This window comes from Stylophora pistillata, chromosome 2, assembly GCF_964205215.1.
Source record: "Stylophora pistillata chromosome 2, jaStyPist1.2, whole genome shotgun sequence".
Taxonomy (NCBI): domain Eukaryota; kingdom Metazoa; phylum Cnidaria; class Anthozoa; order Scleractinia; family Pocilloporidae; genus Stylophora; species Stylophora pistillata.
The window spans coordinates 20511950-20539515 of NC_142520.1; the positions used below are offsets into that span (position 1 = coordinate 20511950).

The 27566-nt window shown below is 37.6% G+C and overlaps 1 protein-coding gene across 1 annotated transcript; it reads left to right on the forward strand.

The window, feature by feature from the left end:
* The first annotated feature begins 6766 nt into the window (after nt 1-6766).
* Nucleotides 6767-18064, forward strand: LOC148737682 (uncharacterized). The gene is made up of 3 exons (XM_088747417.1): nt 6767-7603; nt 7708-7811; nt 8009-18064. Exons 1-3 carry the CDS (start codon nt 7566-7568, stop codon nt 8185-8187), a joined length of 321 nt encoding a protein of 106 aa, XP_088603543.1. The 5' UTR covers nt 6767-7565; the 3' UTR covers nt 8188-18064.
* Nucleotides 18065-27566: the final 9502 nt, after the last annotated feature.

The following is a 27566-nucleotide window of genomic DNA, read 5'->3' on the forward strand; positions in this document are numbered from 1 at the left end:
GTAATACATAAGGCTTAATATTACACACTGTCATGTATTGTAGTCCTCATAATAATCCAAGCAACACTGAGTAGGGGATAAGGATGAGTAAATTAACAGCAATGGTTTGGAGCGGGAAATATTGGAATAGTCATATTATGAAAATAGTTTTGTTGAAGATTACATAAAACGTATTTTGTTGTGCATGCACAGATTCACATGATACGATCAGGCTTATTTCGCAAGACAGAGACAGGGAATGAAATCTGCATCTCTGCTAAGGAATCAGCTGAAGCTTTTAAAAATCAAAAGAAACCTGACATAGTAGTCTTGCATTCAAGCTGTATTAGACAAACTTTGCATATTTTATGATTAATAATGTCCACTCTTAAGGGTGGATAAGTAGGATTATTTGCACACAGATTTGTCTAAATCGGAATAAGTAGAAAGCTTGAATGTTTTAGATAAGGCTGGCTCTGCTGTTGGTTTTAAACAATTTTCTTTAAATTTACACCTAGATCTTAAACAAAATATTTCTGGTTCAATATTGAACAGTTTTGAAATACGTTGAATATTCCCACCGTCCCACGCAAAATAATTAAAACTTAAAATTAAAAGGCATGGAAAACATCACAATAACTTATGTGTACAAGGATGATAAATTCTGAAAAACCAAAAAATGCACAAATGTTTCATATTCTGGTATTTATTTTATTCATGAGCTTTCGTGCTTAAGATTAAGATATTGGTGTTTAAAAAAAAAGAAGAAAAAAAATTTGGAATAATTTTCAAAATTTGCACCCGGAAATACTGTAATCGTTAATACGAAAGCGTGTCCACTGCATTATTATAATTAAATTTCGTTGATCACGCGTAGCCAATCTATCAGACATCCATCCATGTAACATATATTAGCCATAGGCCAATCCTATTTTTGAGAATCCACAGGGCATTTGTGCTTTCCTTGGCGGCATTTCCTTTACCATAAAGAAATGAACTGAGAACACAGTCATCTTGTCAAGGAGCATTTGAAATAGCGTATCAATTTTTCGTAATAAGGTGCTGTTGAGTTATGCAAAATTAAAAGCCTAACTCTGAGGAAACGAGGCTTTTTCTTTGCCATTATGAAATGTAAGGAAAGATGATTTTTTCGCAATTTTTGCAACTAATTTACAAATGTTTTCCACATGTTTTCTATGATAATGTATGTAGCGAACGAATTTTTCTGAGCTATTGCATGTTTTTAGAATTTCCTAGTTTTAAGTGTAGATGCGGCTTTATAAAGATGCATAATCCACCCACTTAGAAGAAGTGGACCGGATCACTTCGAGTCCAAAACTCGATTTCGTTAAAGCTTTGCGCGTGAATCTTTCCTACTTTAAAATTAATCGAAACATCATTGGCTTTTCAAACTGAATTGCGCATAATTGAGTTTTTGGATCCGGGCGATATTCACTTAGCCCTCAATGCAAAGGTCCATTTTTAAGAGTGGCTATATGGGGTGATGACTTTTACGGCTAACGCGCGGTTGATATTTTGACCAATTTACTGTTAACGGGATAACTTTTTTTTCATTGTCAGCACCAGAACCATATTGATTCGCATAATTGAGTTGCAAAGCACGAAATAAGGACTCTAACCTTTTGATTTTTCTTTTGGAAATACGAAAGAAGGTTCTTTTTTTTTCCTTTTTTTTTGCGAGAGCGTTGAAAATTGTAATTAGTTTATTACAGCCAATCTCAAGTCTCTACATCTACGATAATTTCCTTGCTCTATTCTGCTACGTTTGTAGTATTTTGGATAATTTGAATATTTTTCTAAATATCATCTTTCGAACCTTACTAAGGCGTAAATCTTCAGAAATGACGATTACTCCCTTAGCACACCGCACCAAGAGATTATAAACTGAGAAAACTTATCCCCGTGACCCATGATGTATTTGCAATGTCGCGCCATGCTGAGAAGTTATTCTTATTTACACCTCCCATGATAACGCAGTTAACGATCTCGCTATGATCTGTCGTTGGGGTTTTCGGTGTTTAAGGTTTCAAATCAGTTTTTAAAAACTGTAGCTCCTCATTGTGATAACAAATTTAAAAATGCTTGCCTCACCATTGGAATACATATGTATTATTGACCAAGTCTGTTCGTTCAAGATGGCTGGATATTTTGCTCGTCCTTTTTGATTTTTTGCGTTTTTGTGGACCGAGACAAAATTGAAATCCATAAAAACGCGAAAAAAAGAATAAGGCCAATATCCAGCCATCTTGACCGAACAGATTTGGTCAATAACGGATTTGGTAGGTTGCAAAAAATGTTCGACATAATAAGAATAAGCAATGAGTTGTTTACTTCGAGAGCCGGAAAAGAAATCAAACAGTGTCTGTAACGGAACCTCGTTACATAAATTATTTAAATCAATCAACCAATCAAAATGTTGATCTGACCGGCCGATTCCAGGACCTTTTCCCGCCCCACCCCCAACAAAGGGAAAAGGCCCTGGGAACGAGGTTGTTTGTAACGCAATAAACCCCATGAGAGTCGTTTAATGTTTTCTTTGTTCTTCGCCTTTTTTGCACTCTCAATGGTCTTCATTGTAAAAAAAATTCATGAACTTTGTAGGACCGCTCCACGCAATCCTTTTCTTGAGCTGGATCATGGCAGGTGTAGACATTTAAATCTCAAATCTCAATTTCCGTATTTATGCACGGTGCGTGTGATTGTACAAATAAAACAATCACTTTAAGAAGGCCGAGACATTGGGGTTTGCGGTGTTGCGGTGTTGACCCTTTTTTAATGCTGTATTGCGGTGAAGAGCAACTCACACTGCGGTTTTGCACTGATCTCAAAGCTTACGATGTACAATGTTTGTAATTTTAAATTGACGGTGTTCGGTAAAATAGAACATTTCCAGTGTTGCAAGTTCCAGTGTTGGAGAATAACTTCTTTAGATTTTTTAACCTGTAGTTTATTGTCGGGCAAAACTAGCTAATCTTTAATAAACGTTGACTGATTAACCCCAGGTTGTGTTCGTTAATATCTTACTTGACCTCTGGACCACTACAACACGCATTATGGGCCAGCCACAGACCAGCGCGTGGTAAAGATGATTGAAACCGGATCAGGTAAAACCTGTGACTATATCACACTGTCGGCGTGTTGATAACATCCCTTGCGGAGATGCGGTGTTTGTTCCGAACAAATGGGGGATCTGAATACCGCAAACAGAATAGAGTCTATTTTGTTTGCGGTGTTGTGGTATTCAGAACCCCCTATGTCCCCCTCCGTTAAAGAACTTTAACCTTGACATTAAAACTGACGTGGACGTTTGCCAGGTTTCTTGATTGCTGTTATTGTTGTTGTTGTTGTTGTTGAAAATCAAGTCTGATTTTCGCTATTGCATAAATAGCGCTCTCTACTGCGTGGATCGTGCATCATACGTATTTAATACCGCAGTTCAAAAAAATATATATATATATGAACTTCATATATACATTGTATTACGGAGTTAGTTTGGTTTCTTGTTTTCCTTTTGACTTTTCGTTTACGCCAATTTTTTATCCCTTAATTTAGAATTCTATGAGGTTTTCGAGGTTTTTATTTAAGCCGAATGAGCTGGGTACTTTACTAATCTCGTTTTGGTCTCTTGATAGTTTGGTTAGATTGACACCTCCGTGTTTACTTAGTGCTTTTTAGATAGAAAATGATAGTTAAAGGTTTAATTCAGGATAGGACCCCGTGTAATGAAATTCCTTTTTGGAATAAAAGACAAGTTTAGACCGTAATTCTCGATAAAGTAATCAAGACCCACGGGCAACAGTAAGCAGTAACTTAGTTTATGATTATGTCACATACTGTTTCAAAACGAGACTTTACCTTTCTTTTGGTTCCTTTAATTGTCACGTGTTCTTTTCCAAAGTCGAGACTATTTTTAAATCTATGTGTAGTGTAGTAGTATTCACGTGCGGAAACGAATGCAAGGGATGTAATACACTCGGTACCCACGGATTTGCATGTATACATGTAGCATGTATTTAATTTATTGCAGTCGTTCTTTATTGGTTAAGAGTAAGACAGTGTGTAAACGACGTGAGTAAACGGTTTTCAATTTAACCGCGGTGTATTACACTATATATGTTCGCACAATACTCTGGTACTTTCTTCAAGTATAGATTCCAGTTCTCTGCTTTGATATAAGAACGTTCCAAAGAATAGGATAAGAAAGAAAGAGAGAAAGATCCTTGGTTTCATGGTCTATCGCACGTGTGTGTATCAACCCGGGAATCGAGATTCAATTCCAGCTTCAAAAGAAACATTTGCAGCGAAAATAATTTTTCTTTTAAATTTTATATGATATTTCCTTGATATATCAATCCGGAAAGTAAACACAGTGAATTTCATTCAGGCGTACATGTATCTAGAATATAAATTTTCCTTTCGTCGGAGGGCACATTTGTGCAAGTGTATTTTCTTATATTTCCTGACGAGAATTTATTACACATTGTAACAGTGAGTTGTAATTTAATCAAGTAGATAAAGAGGTCACGTGCAAGAGTGTTCACCCCAGGTTTGCAGATTTAAGATAGTGTATACGGCTACGATAATTCCTACCCTTATAAAATGAACCCAGCTGCTGGCGATACTTCTGGAGGTGAGCACATTTGGATGACCCCGCGGAGAAGCTCTTACGGTTTAGAACTTATCGCCGATCTTGTAGATCGAATCTTTGTCAAGTTAAAGAGCAATATTGATACTAAACTTGGTGCCTTTAGATTCCTTTCCAAAGTATCATTTCCGGATAAGGATATCGTATCCTTTCCGGATACCTGCGGACATCGCCTTATTTTCCCCTTAGGATTTATGATTGCTTGACCCGTAATTGATTTAGGTAAACTTTATTACTTTGCGTCCTCACAGACAACAAAGTTCTGTGGAATCCTTTCGTGTTTGTAGTGCAAATGTAAATATCTCACGGAGATTTTCTTTAGGTGACAGAATGTATCAAAGAGTTGTAATTAAGGGGGAGACGACGTTAACTTTAACAATTTACGATGAATCGCTCTCTATTTTAATGGTTGATGATTTAATTCTAGGTCCTTGACGGTTGAATTTTATTAGGAAGATATCAAAACTTTCTGTTTTTTAACATAAATCATTTCTCCAGTAATTTTCAGATCAAGCCTTTCTCTGGAGAAATGCATTGAGGCCTGAGTCGAAGACCCTTGACAATTGTTAGATCCAAACAATCTCTTAATTCCTGTCAGCATAGTCACAGAATCAGATGGCGGAAGAGATTAAAAAGCTGCGGAGGATTACCGTACGTGAACACAGGCTCGCGCCTGCGCTCTCTTGCTCAAAATTAATGAAAATTAATCATGGGAAGGTTATGAAATAAATAAACCCCGTTCTGACTTTCTGCTATGTCGGCTGATAATGTCGTTGGCTGAGAGATTATCCTCAAAATTTGATATTTGCCCTCGATGCTTCGCTTCTCGGCTAAATATTCATTTTTCGGACAATCTCTCAGTCGCGGACATTATCAGCCGACATACCAGCCGCCCGAAGGGGTTTATTTACTAAATACCACAGGGATTTTTAAAATGAAGAATTGAATGGGGGACGGTGAACGGTGTACAATTATGATAAATTCTGAATGTTTCGTTCAGTAAATAGGCGTTGCCTATCATGATAGATATATTTTAATTAACACAACTCGTGATTTACATTAATTCCTCACAACGATTTAAAGTGTAAGCTCGTGATTTAAACCAGTTTTTCAGAAGAGTCATTAAGAGAGAGAAGTCGATTTTTGTATCTGTTCGCTTACCCGAATCTGCTAACCTGAAGTGAGAAACCTGTTTTTACGACCCGCCACAGAAGTAACTTTCCAGTCATGTTTTCTTGAATTTTGCCATGAGACTAAGACTAAATTTGCGTTTTCTGATTTCCAATTACAAATGTACTTCTCTTAGATTGAATAATCATTAAAGTTTGGATAATATTATACGGTTTGTGGTGGTCGTCTGAGCTGACCAGTTCCGAGTAAGGAGACACTGAAAAAAAAATGCATAAATGTTTCATATTTCGCACACCGTGCACTCTCGTACTATCCCGGTATCTATTTTATTCGTGAGCTTTTGTGCTTAAAAGATATTGGTGTGAAAAAAAAAAAAAAGATTGGAATAATTTTCAGAATTTTTAACCGGAAATATTGTAGTCGTTGCAAATATAAAGTAGTAAAAATAATCTTTGTTCAATTAATTAATTTATTTATTAATTATATAAATACGAGGATCGTTGCTAGGTCAAGTCCTCACGTTACTATCTTAGAGTTAGAGCTCACGTGACGAGGCGTTCACGGCTTGAGCAGATTCAAACACGAAGGCGCGCTATAAAAAGGTTGGCTCCGCCCCTTAATTTCAGCTCAAATGAAAGAATCATGCAATATTGCGACCAACGGTCCCACCATAAGAGAAACGGTGTGCATGGAAGACACTAAAAGTATTATTTTGGGTCAAAAATTAGAATATATTGAGTCTTGTTGACTCTCATTCCCATAATTTAGCTTATTTGGATTTTATTTGGCACCAACACATCGCTCGGCCGTTCAAAGTGCGATCTACGGTCGACTATGCAGTCGTACAGTTGTCTTTTCAAAATTCGCGCCGTGTAACTTCGGCTTACATCCCCAAGCCCCTTGTACACATCGGTTGGCTGAGCCTTCAGACTATTCCAATTGAAACTAGCGGCGTCATAAATACTGCATGCGCAATATTGTCTGTGACAATACATCTAAAGAATGAATAAGTTCGCAAGTAAGTGCGATTAGCAGCCAGAATTTCACAACTCTAGTGGTTGTTCGGCAACATTCTTAGGTGTCGCTGCTTGAAGGATATTTATTGTGGAATTTGTGCGTCAAGGCTGACGGAAATAACCCTTCTATGCCCAAGAAAAAGCGGCCAACAGATCGAGCTCTTCAGTTCTCTTTCAACATGGAGCTTCCTCGAACTCAAGAGAGCAGACTAGACGTCTTGGCGTCAAAGACTGAGTCAAAATGGCAAAATGCGCGTTAAATCTAACAAAAGCGACCTCAAGTACACATAATGTGGAGCTGATGGAGGCTCTTCTGTTAGCTTTTGAGGAGAAAATGGAGAGGAAAGGACTTGCATGGAGCCAACTGAGCTTATCATCAACTGGAAGCACAGCTAGTCCGGACCCCTTTCTTGTTTCTACACAATCTATCACACGCTTTTCTTTTCCTTTAGCGTCTTCCACTCCATCTTCGCGTATTTCTTTGCCTTTCTCTGATCCTGTTTCTCCAATTTTCACTCCACATGCAGAACATACACCACAAAGAATGTAGATCACTGCGACTTTAGCAGAGAACGACCCCATATATCTCTGCAGCGAGGGAGCTCTGCGAACTTTGCATTATTTTTTTTGGTAACACTCTCTCCACAGTATGCTGTTATTGTGGAAAACTCATCGATTGCGATTCACTAATCTTCAATGGACAAAGTCATGTTGTGTCCTTAACAGTTTCATGTGTATGTGGAGATTCATTCAAGTGGCCCTCCTCCTCTATTATGGAAGGATCTCCTCCAAAGTACTATGTAAATTTGAGGTAAGTACCTTTTCGTTTTCAGCGAGAAATTTTCTGAAATTCGCTCTCTCAGTATTCTTGAGTTTTGTTGTAACTAGTCACTTATCTGCCTCTCTTTTTCATAGATTGATTCATGGAGTATTGTCCTGTGGCGTGACAGAGCCACAGTACACAAGTTTCTCTCGAGTAGCCAACATTGGGTCAGAGGGAGAAAAAACCTTTGACACAGGTTATTAATGCACTTCTCTAATGCTCCTAAACTCGTGTTGTATTTCTTCTTGCAAGCAAATGGCAGTCAACAACAGTTTACAGGAAGCCAAATGATGATCTCTCCACCAAAATACCTCAAATGGACTGAGCAGTTTCTTATTTGGTTTCTCTCTTACCTGAATTCTAAAATACCTCTTTTTTAAATTACTTCAACAGTCTTGAAAAAGTATTGTTATGCAACCATTATGAATAGGGTTTGCAATCAGTCCATGTCTGCTGCCCAGGAAGAAGTGAAAAACACCCCTGGTTATGTTGCAAATGGAGAGGTACAAGTTGGTTTCAATTTTAATTTGTCTTTGGCCACATACTTATACACCAGTCTTTGTATTGTGTAATTGTTCCTTTCTGCAAGCCAGGATCTCTGCAAGCAGTCAGTTTGATGCATGGGATCTAGTAGACTTCTGCAAAGTTCTGCTGACTAGCACATCTAAGCATACAATATCTGATATCAAATTGCAAACCCTGAGAGATTTGTGAGTACAGAAATGTGTTCAATGTTATGTTTTGATATCTACCATTTCTTCCTGTAGTGTGTTATTACAGATGCCAGGCATGATTCGAGTAGATCAGCAGCAGACATGACGGTGTAGGCCTCTTTCTATTAAGATGCTTTTAAAATCTTTGTATGATATGTTGAACCTTGATACACTCAATGCTCTTCCAAAAAATATTTTTATTTTTACTGATTCTGTTTAGCACCAAAAAAGTTTTAGGGGTCGTAAACTGGAGTAGGGCGTGGGGACGGGGAGCGTTGCGTGACTCTGGCCCGAGCAGCTGCGAAGGAGACTAGTGAAACTTCAGCAGTGAGCAGTGAATTCCCTATGACAAAAGAGCTGCTGACTTTTCTAACGGAGACCCAAGGTATGATACATTTGCATCCTCAATAATATCCTACCATTGATGTAATATGAGTATGGAGGACAGGAAAATCTTTTATAGTGTGACTAAAGTAATTCTACTTTTTTTTTGTTTGTTTATTTATTTCTCATGTGAACTTCTGCATGAAGAATAGTCCACTCAGTGAGCAAGAATTCCATGCTAACCTGCTGATTGTTGCTGACCATTATCAGGTAATTTGAATGACTGTTTATTGAGAGAATGCGTAGTAGTCATAAGGTACAAATAGTTTTTCTCAGGTTCCTCCTTCAAAAGAACGATTTCACGAAACCAAAATTATTACTATTAATTTTTGTTGTTATGAACACATTGTGTTATGTAATTCCAACAAGACATAGCATAATTCATGAACTCAAAGATTACAGAATTTTCTGTAAAAATGGAAAACCAGAAGCATTATACTTACTATTATTAATACTGATCTATTAATTTGTTTTTCTATAATTTTCTTTATTTATGACTCAGGGAAATCATGTCAATTCCCATGCAAAGTCACGGTGCAAGCAGAATGGCTACGTAATGAGCAAAAGGTTTTACCTAAACCTGAAGCTGTAGCTGCATATAGGAAAGCCATTATGGGCACCTCAATATATAGAGATGCATAAATTATGATTACATGCGGGCAATTAATTGGCACATGCCACTGTATGTCTTTGTTTCTGCATGAAAAAGTTTGCCTTTTCCAAATTAACCATGTTGCAGTAAAGGATTTGAAAGAGTTGCAAAAAATGCATGTTCCAGTTACAGAAAAAGCCACTCAAAATCTGTTACCCTCTGCAGTGTAGGGAAACATACTGGATTGAATCTCTCCATTCAGTGATGCTCGTTTATGCTGCTAAGGGGATCTATTATGAGGATGACACGTACAACATGCACATGGAACTAGGCTTTCTTGATTGGGTAAAAGACTTATGCTGTTGTTAATTCTGCACAATTGCTTTGGCACTTTTTGAATGCTATGCTTACTCTTTCTTATTGACTTGTTTCTCTTGCAGAATGAAAATGTGAATAGAGAAGTATTGTCCCAGCAGATGTACCAACATGCCAGGCATCCGAATCGTCCGGCAGAGATCAGGGTGCTTACTGCAAAAACATTCAAATTTAGGGAAACCATCTGGTGTACCTTTTTTTATCTAAATAACTAATGTCCATTCTGCTTACCAGTGATTCTGACTTCCTGTGATAACTAAATAAATGTGAGCCCAATTGTCTTCTAAAAGGTGTGAAGTAACCAGGGAAGAATAATTACAGCAACTGCTGGTACTAAGTAGTGAAGCATTCATAAGTATTAGGTATTAGTCAAGGGACTTTCCATGCAGTTTTATTGATGACTGTGTATGTTTCATGAACTAATATTCAATTGTTATTTATAATTGCTCTCCTTGACATGGGCGTTTGTATGAGAATTTGCTTATTCCCTTGTATGCCCCATGTAAGGAATGCTTGGAGGGTTAGGAAACCTTGACCTCACGTCTTTTATAACACAATTGGGCATCTTTTCCCACGCTGCATTTACTTGGTCCCCAAGCTCCACTTTTCTGGCCTGGTAAAGAGGGTCTTTCCAGAGCCTACACTTCTTTAGAGATCTTTAATAGGTCTTATAATTTTAACGACGTCGCACGTGATTCTATGTGCGCTTCTCTATACTAAAGAGCTTTTTTCAGTCGTTTATTTCACATTGGATAAAGCTTCCCAACCTTTTTTTTTTAATATATATTGAGTGGCTATGGCCTTTCACTTCCATGGCAGAAGAAAGAAAAATCAGGCTTTTCGACTGACTGCTCCACGAAACGACTCCTCTACAATAGATACGCTATTGGATGGGGCATGGGATTTTTTGGCTGCCAATGCAAGCTACAAAACCAGTGACCACTTTCATAAATGGCTGCCGGATTAATATTCTTTTGTTTAAATTTAAATTAGCCTTTCTGGCCTCGCTTGAGATAATGTATTCTTTTGAATTTTGTACTGGAGAACGAGGCCACAAAGGCTTATTTAAATTTAAACGAAAGAATATTAATCTGGCAACCATTTATGAAAGTGGTCTATGAGGGGCTAATTTCTTCAGGGTATTTCTGAGAGAGCCATTAATGATTATCAATATTCAGAAGATGTACTGAAACAGTCTGTGCCACTTCAATATATAAATCTTGTCTGTAAAACACAAAGTTGATTTTTTAATACTGAAAAAGAAGTCTGGCTGGTACATAACATTAAATGTCTTGGAGTTGACTTAAGGTTACCCAAGCTCAGTTTCTCAGATGATAATGTTGACAAGTTTGTTAAAAGTTTAGACATTGGTCATGTCACACAGATCCCAGGGGCATCAGATGTTTCTCGCACAGTCACTGGCCTGGTGTTTATGATTATTGATTTGCACATGAGAGTTCCCCATCTTTCTTGTAAACTTGTCTGGTTGAATGAAAATGAAAATTATTTAATTTTTCAGTTCTCAGATGATGGAGCTCCTGAAACAAATGAGCTGACAATGTCAATTAGAAGTATGGTGTGCTGGAACTTTGGTGATCAGGTGTAAGTGTAAAAGACAAAGATCAAACAATGCATGACCTCTGGAAGCAGCTCACTGAAGAGATGAAAATGTTTGAAGGTAATGTTTTGACTGTTTGTGATAAAGGGTGCACTGTTGAATTTCAGCCAGGAACAGGCATGTCGTGGCAGAGCTGGGCTGCTAATGAACTCAACCAGGCAGCTACATATCCTTCTCCAAGTGCAAATGTTCATAAAGGAAACATGAACACTATGGGGGTAGCTTTGGAATGGGTAAAGATGACACCTGAAAACCTTGCACTAAGGAAATGAGAACCTCTAATACTGAAGAGGTAAACAATTTTCTTGCCTCTCTTCCCCCATACCTTTCAGAAAAAAAATAGAAATTCCAGAAAGTTACAGTTCACGGCTGAAAATGGCATCCAACAGTTTGGTCTTCCTAGGATTGGGCGTTTTCCAGACAGGTTAAGGCCAGAACCCATGCATTGTAAGATCAATGCCTGGCAACATTATATTGATCTCCTGTACTTAGAGGCAGTGGAAAGAGGAAAGTTTGATCCTTTTGTTTCTGCTCTGGGAGCAACTATAGGGAACAGAGACTCTTGAGAGTTTCTGGTACAGACAGTGTTGGGGAGCATGCTAGGAAGCAGGGGATGTTACAGAAATCAGAGGTGGACCTAAAGCAATACCTGCAGAAGAGAAGTCTTCCTCATGTAAGGCATGCATCACGTGGGGAGGGGGGCGGTGTGTAAACTAGGATACTGGACTTCAAGAGTAAAAGAACATTTAAGTGATGAAGCTAGAACAGGTATAACAAGTTACCAGTTAGGCTTATTGGCAATCAAGCCATTGCATTGGCTTGATATTACCATTATCATAGGTGGTGAGTATCTGAAGAATGCAGGGGGACTTTTTAATAGAATAGAGACCAATTCTGCCCAGGTTGCAGAAATGGAAGAAATGTGTAGTATGTATTTTAACTTGGTGTCTTTACTTTTTTCATCCAGTTGAATGGAAGTTGCATAAGCACACAGGAGATGCTTTCAGAGGTGATATAATGCGAAAGTTGCATAAGCACGTGTAGGCTAGATCACGAGGTTGTAACAGGAGACGCGTGGGAGATGATAAATTAGTTTTTGTGTGTGAGAGCAGAAATTAAGAGAGACATTTTGAAAACTAGGAGGAGAATAAAACAGGATTTGTTAAGGACAATTTTTGAATATGTGAGTTAGAGTGTACCCCATGAGTTTGGTACATTTGTTGTGTTAATGTCACAACATGGACAGTTGGATATGCTATTCCCTATCATGCAAATTTGGTGTTTACAAGGTATAGGGTGGGTTATGGCATTGTCTCTTTACAGGCTAAAGAGGCCAAACATTCTGGAGTGAGGGAAGATTTGACCTTAACTAACCAGTCAAATGTAAGCACCACCACTGGTAAATGGTGGCAAGTAATGCGAAGTAATTATGTTCACTCATTTTACCTCCAGTACATCAACCAATGCCCTCTTCTTATACCTCACACTACCAATGATGTTCTCCACCACACTGTTACCAACCAAATGTTTGAAATTGTGGTGGAAATAAAGAAAATGATCTGCTCAGTTGTCAAGTTTGTTTGTCTAGTAGTGACCTGGTGACTTGTGTAAGCAGCAGAGGCGCGACAGAATCAGTGATGTGTGCACTAAAACCCATTGTCTGTAAACAGTGCAATACTCGCTTTGCTGATAACTTATCACTGTGGTCTCATCTAAAGTTCTGCAATGCCACTGAGGTAAGAAGTGTAGCTATCAATCCAACTTTGATGACAGTACCTGGTTTAAAGGAAGCTTTACATAGAGGATTAAGCACTGCAGGTAATAAGGAAATTCTAGGTAAGCGCCTTGAAGGTGCATTGGCTTGGGAAGGGTAGTTGAATTAATTTTTAATCAACAGTGTAACTTTCCCAAAAATATTTGATGTGAAGTGTATTTTTCTTGGTCAAGTTGGTGCACAATAAGGCACACTTCCTATGAGAATGATAACTAGGCTCTCAACAAATTCTGTGTACCAGTAATGTGAGTAATATGCCAACTTACTAAGAAGATTATTTTAAAATTGGTGCAAAATTGTTTAAATTAGCTATGTTTGCTAGACAGGTTAAACCTGTTGGAATGCAAAAGTAATGTTGTCACTGATATCACTTGGAATGCACTGATATATTGCATACAAAACTTTATAAACCAATTTTTTTTTTTAATTGACTTCCATTTTAGAGGCAGGGTTTCTGCTCTAATGTATTTCTGGATTTGTGTACATAAAGGTTTGACCACTAAACCCTTGACATGCTAACAACAGTATGCATATTCTCCATACTGTTCTCAATACATTTTCCAAGGTGCTGACAAGGAGAATTTCTTTAACAATCAAGAGCTCCTTTAGTTAGTAATTATTTCCTGCATTCTTGTGACTTTGTTTAATTTGGGGTTAATATTGTAAGAAGAAATTAGATGCTGGTCACTGTTAGGGGCCAAAGGGTTAGTAACTAATGACTCAGCATTTTGCTTATGTTGACACAATGCTTCTCTTTCAGTAATGGATTTGTCTTCTATTGATAGTTTAGTCTGATAGTTTAATGATATATATTAATCATATCTTACAATATTACAAAAAATATGCACTGCCCGCAGTTAGCAAAGGCTAGTCGAGGGGGGCAGTGTTTAAAACGTATATTTTAAAATATAAAATAACAAGATTTACAGAGCAAGAGATTCAAAATTCTAGACAAATTACAACTACAATACATTTAAGATATGGCAAGAAAACAGAACAAGCTGGGGTCTTATAGTTGTGCTATTAAAGTAGACAAATCAATATAATTGTCATATTTTTCGAGTGTCTAGAGGAGGAAATCATGAATTTTACTCTTAAAGTTGTATTTTGATAGCTGGCGCACTTCACAAGACAAGCTATTCCAGATTCTAACACCATTTCTTGAAATAACTAAAAGTTACAAAAGGTTGCAGCTTGATAGTTTTAAGAGCAGGATGAAGTATACATAGATAAATGAAATTTGTATTTAAAATGAGTAATTCTCTACACTGATAGAATAATTGCATAGATGAATCAGACATCATTGTTAGTCAAATAATTAACAAGCTTTTAGCTGTTATGTTAAGGTAAAACCATACTTCTATTTATTTACTCCAGTGTATTTCTTTCTACAAGATATAAAGATTAAATTCTAAAATATATTTTTGTATCAATAAACATATTTCCTTCCGAACTTTGTTTCAGATTACATTCAGGGTTGTAATTCTTTTGCTATATGAAAGTTTCGTGACAAGGTCTTACCAAACATTAGCAAGTCTTGCTGTTACCTAATTAATTGTCAAGCTAGATCGTATTCAAATTCAATAGCTTTTGTAAATTTGAGTGTTTTCCAAATCCTTCTCGATCATAGCGTAGCACGTAAAACGAGGTTGTTACCCTTTGATGTTTTACTAAATAAATAATTTGAAGAGGCGTAGTTTGCGTGACAACAATAGGGAGTTTAAGCAAATCGCTACGGCTGGCGCTGCTACGGCTACCGGAAGTAAAATTGTCCAGAAACGAGTCATTGCGCATGTCAGTGGTTCCCATCCAGCCGTAGCGGGAAATCCTTCTACGCGAGTGTGAAGGTTTCGGCGTAGTCTGTGGTACGTGAACTTATCTCGCTTCTTTCTTCGCTTTATACATTCTCCTGAGCAATTTTAACTATTGAAATACACTTAACATCTTTAAAAATAGCTTATCGGGAATATTTATCAAGCTTGCTGTCCCTTACCGAGTGAATCAGCCTTTATTTTTGCCGCCGGGTTTGTCGAAGGATCGAAGCAGTGTGCACATGGAGAACGCAGCGAACGCAAAGTGCAATGCGTAGGTAGAAAGTCTAACTTTTCCTTTTCAAACCTCAAAGACTACTTGAAATTCAAATAGCTGAAGCCAAGGAATGACGAGGGTTATGAGGGACCGTGTAGAAACTTTGCTTTGGTGTTTATAAGCTCCAAACTGGCAATTTTACAACACGTAAGCTCAAATATTTTAATTCATTCATTCACTGTGCACAGGATCGCTTACAATTTTTTTTTCCAAACGTTGGAATCCCTCGTCCCTTTCAACGAAGTCATTTTGAGTTTTTAGACGTGCAATAAACTACCGCGAAGACAGTTAATTTATTGGTTTTACACTTCTCAGCCGTACTAGGTTTGTAGTTCGCGTTGCTTAAAGTTGAATTTTGGCGGGCTACGGCGACGTACTCTCCCCAAGCCTCGTCAACCACGATAGCCGTAGCAGCGCCAGCCGTAGTGATTTGCTTAAACTCCCTAATAATTGACTCGCCGCAACCTCGTTCCCAGGGTCTCTTATCTTCCCGCCCCCTGGAGCGAGCGAGGAGAGACCCTAGTTTAGGCTGGTCACGTGTTTAGAGAGCAAAGAAAATTCCTTAGGGACGAGTCGTTTGTTTCCTCGATTTTTTCCTCATATCCTTTGTCATCTTCAAATCGACGCTATCGTTACACAGGTCGCCACGTTTTATAGCAGCCTTCAACTCGCTATATCTCGGAGTTGGTATTGTAACCTTAATTTAAAACCCAAACAAGTCCAGTGTTTAGAAGCGATGTATTCGGGCAGAGATGTTGTGGCCGTTTTACCGACGGGATACGGTAAATCTTTGATTTTTCATCTTCTTAATTCTTCACTCTTCGAGAAGTTAAACAGTCAACGACCTGTACCTTCCTTGTCATTTCGTCCAGTTGTTTATGTTGTTTCGCCTTTGAATACCTTTCTTAAAGATCAAATAAGAACGAGCACCGGCAGCCGTAGGTTTTTTTGTGACTAAGGGCCTGATTACATGAGCCGGGCTGGCCCTGTTAGTCGGGCTGATTTGTTTTGTTTTGGTGTTCGCCAAAGCGTGAAAACAAAAGAAATCAGCCCGGCTAACCGAGCCAGCTCGGCTCATGTAATCAGGCCCTTAATTGAACACTGGCACGTCAAATTATGTAAACAAAGGAAACCGAACAGTTACGTGCAATCGCCTGCGCATGTTTTTCCTCTTCTGAAGGAAATAGGTACTAGAAAAAGAGAGATCGGTTAGACGAGCACAAAAAATAAATCTGTACCAATTTTCCTGGTCATCGACAACATCTTCGCAAACATATCTGACAGCGGCTGAGTCAATCGAAGGTAGCTCATTCTGAAAGAAATTTGTCACCTTTCTAAAAATACTCGCAACTCAGAAGCGGCAAAGAAGAATCTGGGACCGTCGAGACGTAGCAAAAAACAAATCTGGCAAAACACTATCGAAGATACAGTTGTTTACCTCTTTTCCAGCCAAAGACTGCATCTGTGTTGGTGCTTTTACGAAATTTAGACCGCGACGGCTTCTGTCAGATTCCCTTGCATCATAGTCTCCCTCGCAGCCGTTTTTAGTCTCGTCACGCAACGCTTCTCCCCACAAACGGCTGCTCACATTCGAACAACATTCCTTTCCCTTTGTTGTCTTTGCACCAATGAGATCGCTGACATTGTTTCTTATGCGACCAATCAGACAGAGCACAAGAGATTGTAATCACTATCGTTATTCCCGCGTTTTCAAATTCTGGATTTCATCGTAGTTTCTTGCTGGAGGAAACCCTGAAGAAGGATTTGCAAAGTGATCGTTCTTTTATTTGTTCCACCTCAGTTGAGACAAAAGAAAAAATTTATGTTTTTGGAAAAAGTTCTTTTGATTTTCCGGCGAATATTAGTTCCTGTCAGGATGTGAATGTGAGCTGCTATTCAGCGACCAGCGAGTTGTCGGTTTGTAAAGCTTGCTACCGACGATTGATCAAGTTCAAAAAGGCCTCTGTTCATCTTGAAGAGTTCAAAGATGAATTGAAGGGAATCTTCAAGGATCGAGAACTTCCCAGAAAGAAGTGCTTATTGAGCGTTGAGAGCGACGGTGGAGAAATCCAAGCTTCGTGCCGTGGGAAATCCTCGAAATGTTTACAATTCGATCCGATCAATACGACTTGTACCTCTAATGCTACAGCCAATTCTAATATTTCTACCACGATCAGCCAAGAGGGACGTTATACTCCGGCAAGATTTCCTGTTGGTTCTAATGGTGTATTGATTTAGATGCCTCAAAATTATCACTGGATAAACAAACACAAGAAAAACATGCTCAGGGGTATCAGAGCTAGATAAACAGTAAACAAAACATTTTTTTTGTTGCCTCATGGGAAATTGAATTCTGTAGTCCATGGCTTTTGAGAATTCACAATGTCTATTCAGTATGCCACTGCAGTGTTAAGTAGTCTATGAATAGTCTGGAACAACACAAATGTACAATATATGAGAGCCTAGTGACAAGTATGTGCCAATGATGACAAACTGTTACAGCCAAAAAATGTCAAAACAGGACCCTGAAAAAGTCTGTTAGCCCAGATTTTAACCCAAGAAGTACCCAGGTGCTGCAACTACTGATATAAATGAAGTTGATATAAATGTCTTCATACGAATCTGATCTATTTAAAAGTCTGAGAGATTTGCAATCTCACTGAATAATGACTAATAGCAGTCTAACATTTTGCTCAATATGCAAGAAGGATACAATTTGATACTGGCAGCAGCACCAATGAAGAGATTCAATTTTCAAAGAATCAATTGGTCAATATAACCCATGGAATCTTTCATAGCATTCTTAATCAAACTTCAGACCATTATCATAAATTACTTTTCTCTATTACATGTACATGTATACAGTATTTTCTTCACAAGTGAAATGTAACTAATCTCAAACAGATGTTCCATCTTTTGTGACTTCACATGACAAAACTTTCAATTGCTATGATAGAGTATGAGTAGCACACAATCTATGTCACTAATCAGACATTGAAATTGACCAGTAATCTGATTTAAAAATGTGATGAATTTATTAGATCACTCATTTTCTTACCACAATTTAGGAGGGCCAAAGAAGCTGTACTGTTCTCCCCAACCCCCTCCCCCACAGTGATTTCCACCACTCTGTAAAAGGACTCCAAAATGTTATCCTTATTGGTTTCAGGAGTGCAGGAGTGCAGGAATGCAACATTTCAACAAGCACATGTTTTGAATCATTTCCAATAAACATTAAAGTAGAACATTAATGGTAGCATAAAGTAAACCACATTATCTTATAGTCTGGCAATAAATAATAGTTCTTTCTGTTTTTTCCTGACTCTGTTTCAGTTCATCAGTAAGCCAGCCAAAATAGAATTCCAGTTCCATGTCCTTATCCATATACTGCACAACATCAGCAACATTTGATTTATTTTGACTTTCCTTAATTTCTACAGCATTTATCATGTTCAGAAGGTTGAAGTAAGACTCACAGAAGGCTTCCATTTAATTATCTTGTGATGTTCCCCAACACATCAAAAGGAAAATAGACAGCATTAATCTATAATGAAATTTCTAATAATAATGATAATATAATGAAAACTTTAGTAATTTTAATAATTTAATAATAATAATACTAATGTCATTCAGTGCTAAGGAACATGTAGAAAGCTGTAGTCTCTAGCTCCTTTAACATTGCCAGGACTTTCACGGTCCTATTGGACTGAGTTCTTCAAATGACGTTAGCTTCAAGCATAGGTTTTTAATAGGTTGATGGGACATTTATCTCCATTTTAGGGTCTAGGGGTCTACCATCTTAGAACTTTTAGGTTTTATTTGTGTCGGGACAGATTCTGTCAGACTAAGTTCCCTAAATGACGTTAGTTTCAAGCATAGTTTTAATAGGTTGATGGGACATTTACTTCCTTTTAGGGTCTAGGGGTATAAAATTTTAAAGAGTTTAGCTTTTATCTATGTAGTAGTGACAATCAAATAGGCTACACCATGGCACCCAATATCAATTTTATTGGTAATCTGAAGCACTCAGAAGTGTATACTGCGATGATAATGTCTTGTATTTAGACACAATATTTTTACAGGTGATCATGTGTAATATAACACAGACAGAATAAAATAACGATAACCAAAATAAGACCACAGTGTAATACTAATACTGACTAAACTATTTACATTTTCTATTTACAATATTTACATTCTTATTGTCCTTTCCTTTATACTGCTTAATTTAAAACATACATGTAAAATAACATTTTGCTGCAGACTCGTTTTTATTGAAACACTTACCACTGCCTTACAACATGCGCTTCATGGACGGCAATGGCACAGAGTTTTTTGGCATGGAATACACAGAGTTCGTCAGCATAAATCTCCAGCGTTCGTTCCTTAACCACGCTTCAGGGGAGCCGTAAACTAAGGAATATTCGCCGCTTTCGACACGAGTGCGTTTACCACCTCAAGTGAACTTATGTTACCAGCTTTTAGCCCTAGCTCCCTCAAATGGGACACTTGGTCGTTCATAAGGCTTTCCCCAATGGTGAGAAAACGACGACGATATGACCAGGCTCTTGTGAGGTAAGATCAAACACGAGTGGTAGTGCTTCATACAGGAGAGATTTCCCGAAACCAGTAGGAAGATTGACAAATACATCCTTTCTTTCCTCAACTATTTTCCTAATTCCAGTTTTTTGCTGCGCATTTAAACTAGAAATTCGAAATGTATTACTAACAACATTAAACGCTTCTTCAAAGGACGCCATTTTCAAAGCTTTGAACTCGAAGATGAAACAAATAATATGATTGGTTAGACTATTTTGGCGCGTACAGTTCTCAACATATGTAACCCAAATAGTGATTGGTTGAAGTAGCGAAAAGGAATGTTGTTCGAATGTGAGCAGCCGTTTGTGTGGAGAAGCGTTGCATCACGAGACTAAAAACGGCTGCGAGGGAGACTACTTGCATCATAGCCAGGGTGCGTGAAACAGATTGTGATATTTCTGTACATCGCTTCACCGTTTCGATAAAACTCTGACTTTCACTGATCACTGTTTTGAAAGAAATAAAAATTTGAAATCTCCAAAAAATCTGGGAGACACGTGACCAGCCTAAACCAGGGTCTCTCCTCGCTCGCTACAGGGGGCGGGAAGATGAGAGACCCTGGGAACGAGGTTGGACCCGCCGGTGTAACTTTGAAGCACGCGACCATCCTCAGGAATTTTCTCCAAGTACCGCTTCTTGAGAAAATTCTCTCCCTGAAATCTCGCCGGAGATCAAATTTTCTCTGCAGTGTCGAGCCTTTGGAAACTGAGCGTGATTTTCTCACCATTCTTGGTCTCTCATCCCGTAGTTAGGTTTATTTTTTTACAAAACGAACCCTCCTTACGCATTGTTTCTCCGCAGAATACTTCATCTTGGTATTCCAAAACCGGTCTCCTCTTTCTGTTTCAGCCTCCATGCCGAAATGCCTTTAACATAGTTTGTTTGATGTGTTCGCGCTGTCATTCTTTGCCGCCACTTTTAAAGAGGCCTTTACTTTTCGTGCCAACTGCCGCTGACGATTTCTGCGTCAGCGCGCATCAGAGTTGCGGGAGGAAACCGTAGGCAACTGACCATCATTTGCTTTATAAACTCATTTTTTTTTTTAACTGACTTCCATTTTAGAGGCAGGGTTTCTGCTCTAATGTATTTATGGAATTTTGTACATAAAGGTTTGACCACTAAACCCTTTACATGCTAACAACAGTATGAATATTCTCCATACTGTTCTCAATACATTTTCCAAGGTGCTGACAGGGAGAATTTGTTTAACAATCAAGAGCTTCTTTAGTTAGTAATTATTTGCTTCATTCTTGTGACTTTATGTTTAATTTGGGGTTAATATTGTAAGAAGAAATTACATGCTGGTCACTGTTAGGGGTCAAAGAGTTAATAACTAATGACTCAGCATTTTGCTTGTTATGTTGGCACAATGCATTTGTTTTACTAATGCTTTGTCTTAAATAAAAGCTACAAAAGGTTGCAGCTTGATAGTTTTAAGAGTAGGATGAAGTATACATAGATAAATGAAATTTGTATTTAAAAGGAGTAATTCTCTACTGATAGGATAATTGCATAGATGAATCAGACATCATTGTTAGTCAAATAATTAACAAGCTTTTAGCTGTTATGTTTAGGTAAAACCATACTTTTAATTATTTACTTGAGTGTAATTCTTTCTACAGGATATAAAGATTGAATTTTAAAATATATGCTTGTATTAATAAACATATTTCCTTCAGAACTTTGTTTCAGACTACATTCAGGGTTGTCATTCTTTTGCTATGTTAAAGTTTCGTGACAAGGTCTTACAAAACATTAGCAAGTCTTGCTGTTACCTAATTAATTGTCAAGCTAGATCGTATTCAAATTCAATAGCTTTTGTAAATTTGAGTCTTTTCCAAATCCTCGTTCATAGCGCAGCACGTAAAATGGGGTTCTAATTATTGGTTATCTAGACCTAGTGAAGCTAACGCGAGAGCCACCAAATCGATTTTACCGCCGTTCGCGTAAAATCAAAATGCAATGGACTTTAAAGTATTTTGTCAAAATATAATTCATCGAGACGGCTTTCATCGAGACGGCTAGGGGATTTTCAACTTTTTCATATTGCACACCTCGAGGCGCTATTAGGGAGGGCCGCTCTTAAGTAATTAAGTTTAATTTGATCTACGAAAAAATTCGGCCAAAGTCGCTCACCATGTAAAAGTTTGTTTAGAATTATGCTATTTTATTACTTTCTTTGTATTTATATCGCAAGTTATAACCTCAAATTTCTGAAAAAAGGAGCTTCTTCCTGTTCAATGTTGTACACTTTTCTCATCGACAAAATATTTCTATCAGATTTTAAAAACAATTTTCAACTAAAAGACTTGGAAAAAGGACAAAACGGAAACAACACACCAGACCCATATTGCACCCTAATTCTAGCGCATCCCTCAATCCAGTTTAACAGAAATATAGACGACGGTAAATGATAAAATTCAAGCACGGCTATAAAGAACCGGATGTCCTCTATAAAGGCCTTAGAGAATCCATGGGGGTTCGTGAGTTATCTAACACCGTCCTGTATTTTGTAATAATGTGCAGAGAAAAGAGCTGAGGTGTTCACCACTGGTATTTTGTTACTTAATTGAGATAAAGAAACGTGGTTCAGAGACACTAGAATATGGGGTCTGGATTTAGGAAGGACTACTACACGGGATTCGTACCTCCTCCAAAGTCTTGAACTTTTTTTTAAGATCAGCAAGATTTCTAAATTTCGCGTAAGGGATAAGGAGTGAGCAAATTAACAGCAATGGTTTGCAGCGGGAAATATTGGATTAGTCATATAAAACGTCATGATATTAAAAATAGCTTGTTGAAGATTACATAAAACCTGTTTTATTGTGCACACACAGATTCATATGATACGATCAGTCTTATTTCGCAGGACAGGGAGGCCGGAAAAAGATCTGTATCTCTGTTGAGGAATCAGCTGAAGCTTTTAAAAATCAAAAGAAACCTGACATAGTAGTCTTGCATTCAAGCTGTATTAGACAAACTTTGCATATCTTATGATTAGTGATGTTCATTCTTAAGGGTGGATAAGTAGGATTATTCGCAAACGGATTTGCCTGAATCGGAATAAGCTGAAAGTTTGAATGTTTTAGATAAGGCTGCTATCATATTCTATTCTATCCTATTCTTTCCGCTATTGGTTTTAAACAATTTTCTTAAAATTTTTACCTAAAATCTGAACAAAATATTTCTGGTTCAAGACTGAACACCTTTTTAATACGTTGAATGTTCCCACCGTCCCAGGCAAAATTAAAACTTAGAAGTAAAAAGCTTAGAAAACTTCAAAATAACTTGTAACAAAAGGAAACAAGGTAACCAAGTTCTGGTTACATTGTAACTGAAGAGTCAGAAAAAAAATGTCAATCAGAAGCTTTCCTCTTTTCCTTTCATTTTGTCAAGGAGCCTTTGAAATAGCGTAGCAAATTTTCGTAATAAGGTGCTGTGATGTAATATAAAAAGCTTAACCCTGTGGAAAGGAAGCTTTTTCTTTGGCATTATGAAATGTAAAGAAAGATCATTTTTCCCAATTTTTGCAATAAATTGACAAATGTCTTTCATCTCTTTTCTATGATGATGTACATAGCCAACGGATTTTTCTTAGCTACTGCATGTTTTTTAGAATTTCCTAGTTTTAAGTGTAGGTGCGGCTTTATAAAGATGTACAATCCACCCAGTTAGAAGAAGTGGTCCGGGTCATTTCGAGTCCAAAAATCGATTTCGTTAAAACTTTGCGCATGAATCTTTCCTACTTTAAAATTAAACGAAACCTCGTTCGCTTTTCAAACTGAATTGTCCATAATTGAATTTTTCGATCCGGGCGATAATCACGTAACCCCTAATGCGAAGTTCCTTTTTTAAGAGTGGCTATATGGGGTGATGGCTTTTACGGCTAACGGTTGATATTTTGACTAATTCATGGTTAACGGGATAATTCTTTTTTTTTTTTTTTTTCATTTTTAGCACCAGAACCATATTATTTCGCATAATTGAGTTGCAAAGCACGAAATAAGGACTCTAACCTTTCGATTTTCTATTGGAAATACGGAAGAAGGTTCTTCTCTTTTTTCCTTTCTTTTTGCGTGAGCGTTGAAAACTGTAATGAGTTTATTACAGCCGATCTCAAGTCTCTACATCTTCGATGATTTCCTTGCTCTATTATGCTATGTTATAGCATTTTCAATAATTTGAATCTTTTCCTAAATATCATCTCTCGAACCTTACTAAGGCGTAAATCTTCACAAATGATGATTACTCCCCTGACACACCACACCAAGCGATCATAAAATGAGGAAACTTATCCCCGCGACCCATGATGTGTTTTAAATGTCGGAGGGCACATCAGTATACAAGTGTATTTTTTTATATTTCCTGACGAAAATTTATCACACATTCTAATAATAAGCAATTACAGTGGAACCCTTCAAAACCGGACGCCCTTGGAACCGCAGGAAATGTCCGGTTTTTAGAGGGGTGTCCGGTGTATTGAGGTTTATGTACCCATAAGGCAATTTTATGCAGCAGAATGTATTTTCTGTCTGTAAGTACCAGTACATGGTACTTACAGTACATGGTAACTAGGCTAAGAACCTGTGGACTGGGTTGATATACATATATCATAAGGATTGTCTAATTGACGACTACAAAGTGTAGCCTTGTCTAACAATATTCTATTTTAAACAATAGTACATTTTTTTAACTTTGGTGAATATGTCTGATCGTTTCAGTGTAGTAACTATTACAACTATCTCTTCAACACTTTCGTTTTCCCTGTGCATTGTCCTTAATTTTACATTGCCTGCAGGATTAAAATTAGGAGGAATAGTTTTCACTTTTGACTTACAGAACTCTTAGGTTGGTATTCTTCATGAATATCTCTTTTGGTAAGTCCTCCAACTGGTTGTTGTCCAACAGCCTGTCAACAAATGACGGCAGTTAGTTTGTGTAACGGGCGTTCAGCTGCATTACTGATATAAATGCATTATCGTTATCATCAATACCTTCAAGTGGGGAGATATGTTTTGGGTAAGAAGCAAAGCTACTGATACTGCAACAGATTCATATTTTGAGAATGTGTCCACTGCATTATTACATTTCGTTGATCGTGCGGAGCCGATATATCAGACATCCATCCAGGCAACATGTATTAGCCATTAGCCAATCCTATTTCTGAGAATCCACAGGGCGTTCGTGCTTTCTTTGGTGGCATTTCCTTTACCATTAAGAAATGAACTCAGGACAAATTCATTTTGTCAAGGAGCATTTGAAATAGCGTATCAATTTTTCGTAAAGAGGTGCTGCGCAGTAATGCAAAATCAAAAGCCTAACCCTGGGAAAAGGAAGCTTTTTCTTTGTCATTATGAAATGCAAGGAAAGAGAATTTTTTCGCAATTTTGGCAATTAATTTACAAATGTCTTTCACTTGATTTCTATGATGACATTTTGGCCAATTTACGGGTAACGGATACCTATTATTTTCATTGTCGGCACTGGAACTAAATGATTCGCATAATTGAGTTGCAAGGCACGAAATAAGGACTCTAAGCCTTCGAAATGTCGCCCCATGCTGGGAAGTTATTCTTATTTATACCTCCCGTGGATCATCATATTTCAAAATGGAATTTGTCCGGGAGAGAAGAGATCTCAAATTAGATAGAAACTATCAATAGGAAGTAAGACTAAAATGGCCAAGAAATATTTCGGGACGACAGACTTATTCAAAACAGTTTTTGATTTGCTGTTAGAAGTGAAAAACGTACGAATTTCTTACGTGTACAAAGCCCACGCGGTAAAATTCATCATGCTTAGATAGTTGTTTACTTGCCTTCAAGGCCAGAATTTACGCAGCGTTATGTTGAAAATTCTAAAAAAAGTTCGATTTGACGTGAAATCTTCTATTAAACAATACTTTTTGAACACATTTTTACTCGAACATAATATTTACCGGGCCATCAAATCGTCAAATCGTCGCTACGCCCTGCTTGAAGTCCGAAAGTTCGGTTTTCACTTTTCGTTTGTCTTGGTCAAAGCACATTTGCCATATAAAGAAACACTTCTCACAAAAAGTTGGTGCCTTAAAACGTATGCGGAAATAAATTACCCCCTAAAGTATTAGATGAAATTTATTTCAAATCCATTATACCAGCAGTAACATATGCTGTAGTTGTGTGGGGAAATTGTAGTACTGCTATGCTCAACTCCTTAAATCCTATACATGAAAGAGCAGCTAGGCTAATTCATGAATAAGATAATCTTCAAAGCCTTAATAGGCTTCACATGTCATACTTCTACAATAGGCGTTTACTGCTGTTCATGTTTGATGTCATCAAAGATAATGTTCCTCACAACCTTGCATCTTTATTTACTCTAAAGTCCGGTCTAGATCTTCTCGAAGGGGCAGGCAATTTGTTATTCCACGTGTAAAATATGAAATTGGCAAACAATCTATTCAATACAGAGGACCAACAATTTGGACATTTCTTAATAGATTAATCAATATAAATGAGACAATAAGTAAAGACAATTTCAAGAAAATCTTACGTAGATTTTCCAAGGACATCAATAATTTCTCATTCAGAGCTCCCATTCTAGTTAACAAACATAAGGACTATGTATATATTTAACTTAATTTTATCCTCTACATTTTATGTAATCTTAACTTATTTTTCTTTTTACTTGACTATCTTTTACTACCAATATTGTTAAAATATTTGTGCATATGGACTTTTTATAAATTTTGGATGCAGGTCCACATCAGCCCTTGGCTGCTTTATCAAATAAATGTATGTATGTATGTATGCATGTATGTCTGTCTGTATGTATGTATGTATGTATGTATGTACGTCCATAATTCGCATCGCCTTAGAGAATCGTAGTGTCGTTGACTCGAGAGCTTATTCTGTTACCTTTAAGACCTTGATATCCATTCTTTTCCAAGCAGAATATTCTATAGCATTGTTACTTTACATTCTGAGTTCCACAAGGTCTAACTCGATCGCAAATGAACGAAAAATCCGACCTGAAAATTTTGAGGGTAAGCCGCTCGGACGTCATTTTCAAATTTGATCATATTGAATTTTCGTGATAGCATATATGACAGAGGGAAGGTGCGTACGTACGAACGTACACTCGGTCAGTCACCTGAAAACCAAACGAAAAGAGGTTGACCATATTCCATGGGTATGGGGCTCTGCCCCACGCGTGCTTCGCGCGCGTAGGAGTCCCGCTATCATTCTCAAGATATCAGGTGGCTCCATAGGTCTTGTAATGCTCTTATCCTTTTGGCCACTTGAACACCCAAGGGCGATGTGGTTTCCTCTTTAAAATAAAGTTTCAGTTCAGTTGAACAGAAATTTGAACAGAAACAGATAGCCAAATTCAAATACGTTTTTAGGAACTGGATGTCTCTATGGGGGCTTTAAGGATTCCATTAGAGTTCGTGAGCTATCTAACACTGTCCTGTATTTTGCGATAATGTGCAGAGAAAAGAGCTGAACTGTTTTTTCCTTTTTTTTTTCATTCCATCGATCGTGCAAAGAAGAATAAACAGAGCTGAGGAAGACTGAAACACAGACATAGAACATTGAACTACATAAAATATTCTTGACTTGATAAACCTTCGGGTTAGGGATAAGATTAGGGTTAGGGTTCTAGGGTTAGGGTCAGGATTAGGGTTTAGGGTTTAAACTTAAGGTTTAGTTAGCGTTAGGGCTGGGTTCAGAGGTTTAGGCCGTTAGTCTTATGGTTAGGGTAGGGCTAGGGTTACGTGAAACAAAAGAGTGAGTAGGGGGGTATAAATCTGCGAGGGGGAGGGG

Excerpts from the sequence above, each read along its gene's own strand:
- LOC148737682 (XM_088747417.1), top strand. The coding sequence starts at position 7,566 with ATGGAAGGATCTCCTCCAAAGTACTATGTAAATTTGAG. Across the intron at positions 7,604-7,707 it reads AAGTACTATGTAAATTTGAG|ATTGATTCATGGAGTATTGT; the intron begins GTAAGTACCTTT and ends TCTTTTTCATAG. Across the intron at positions 7,812-8,008 it reads AGAAAAAACCTTTGACACAG|TCTTGAAAAAGTATTGTTAT; the intron begins GTTATTAATGCA and ends TTACTTCAACAG.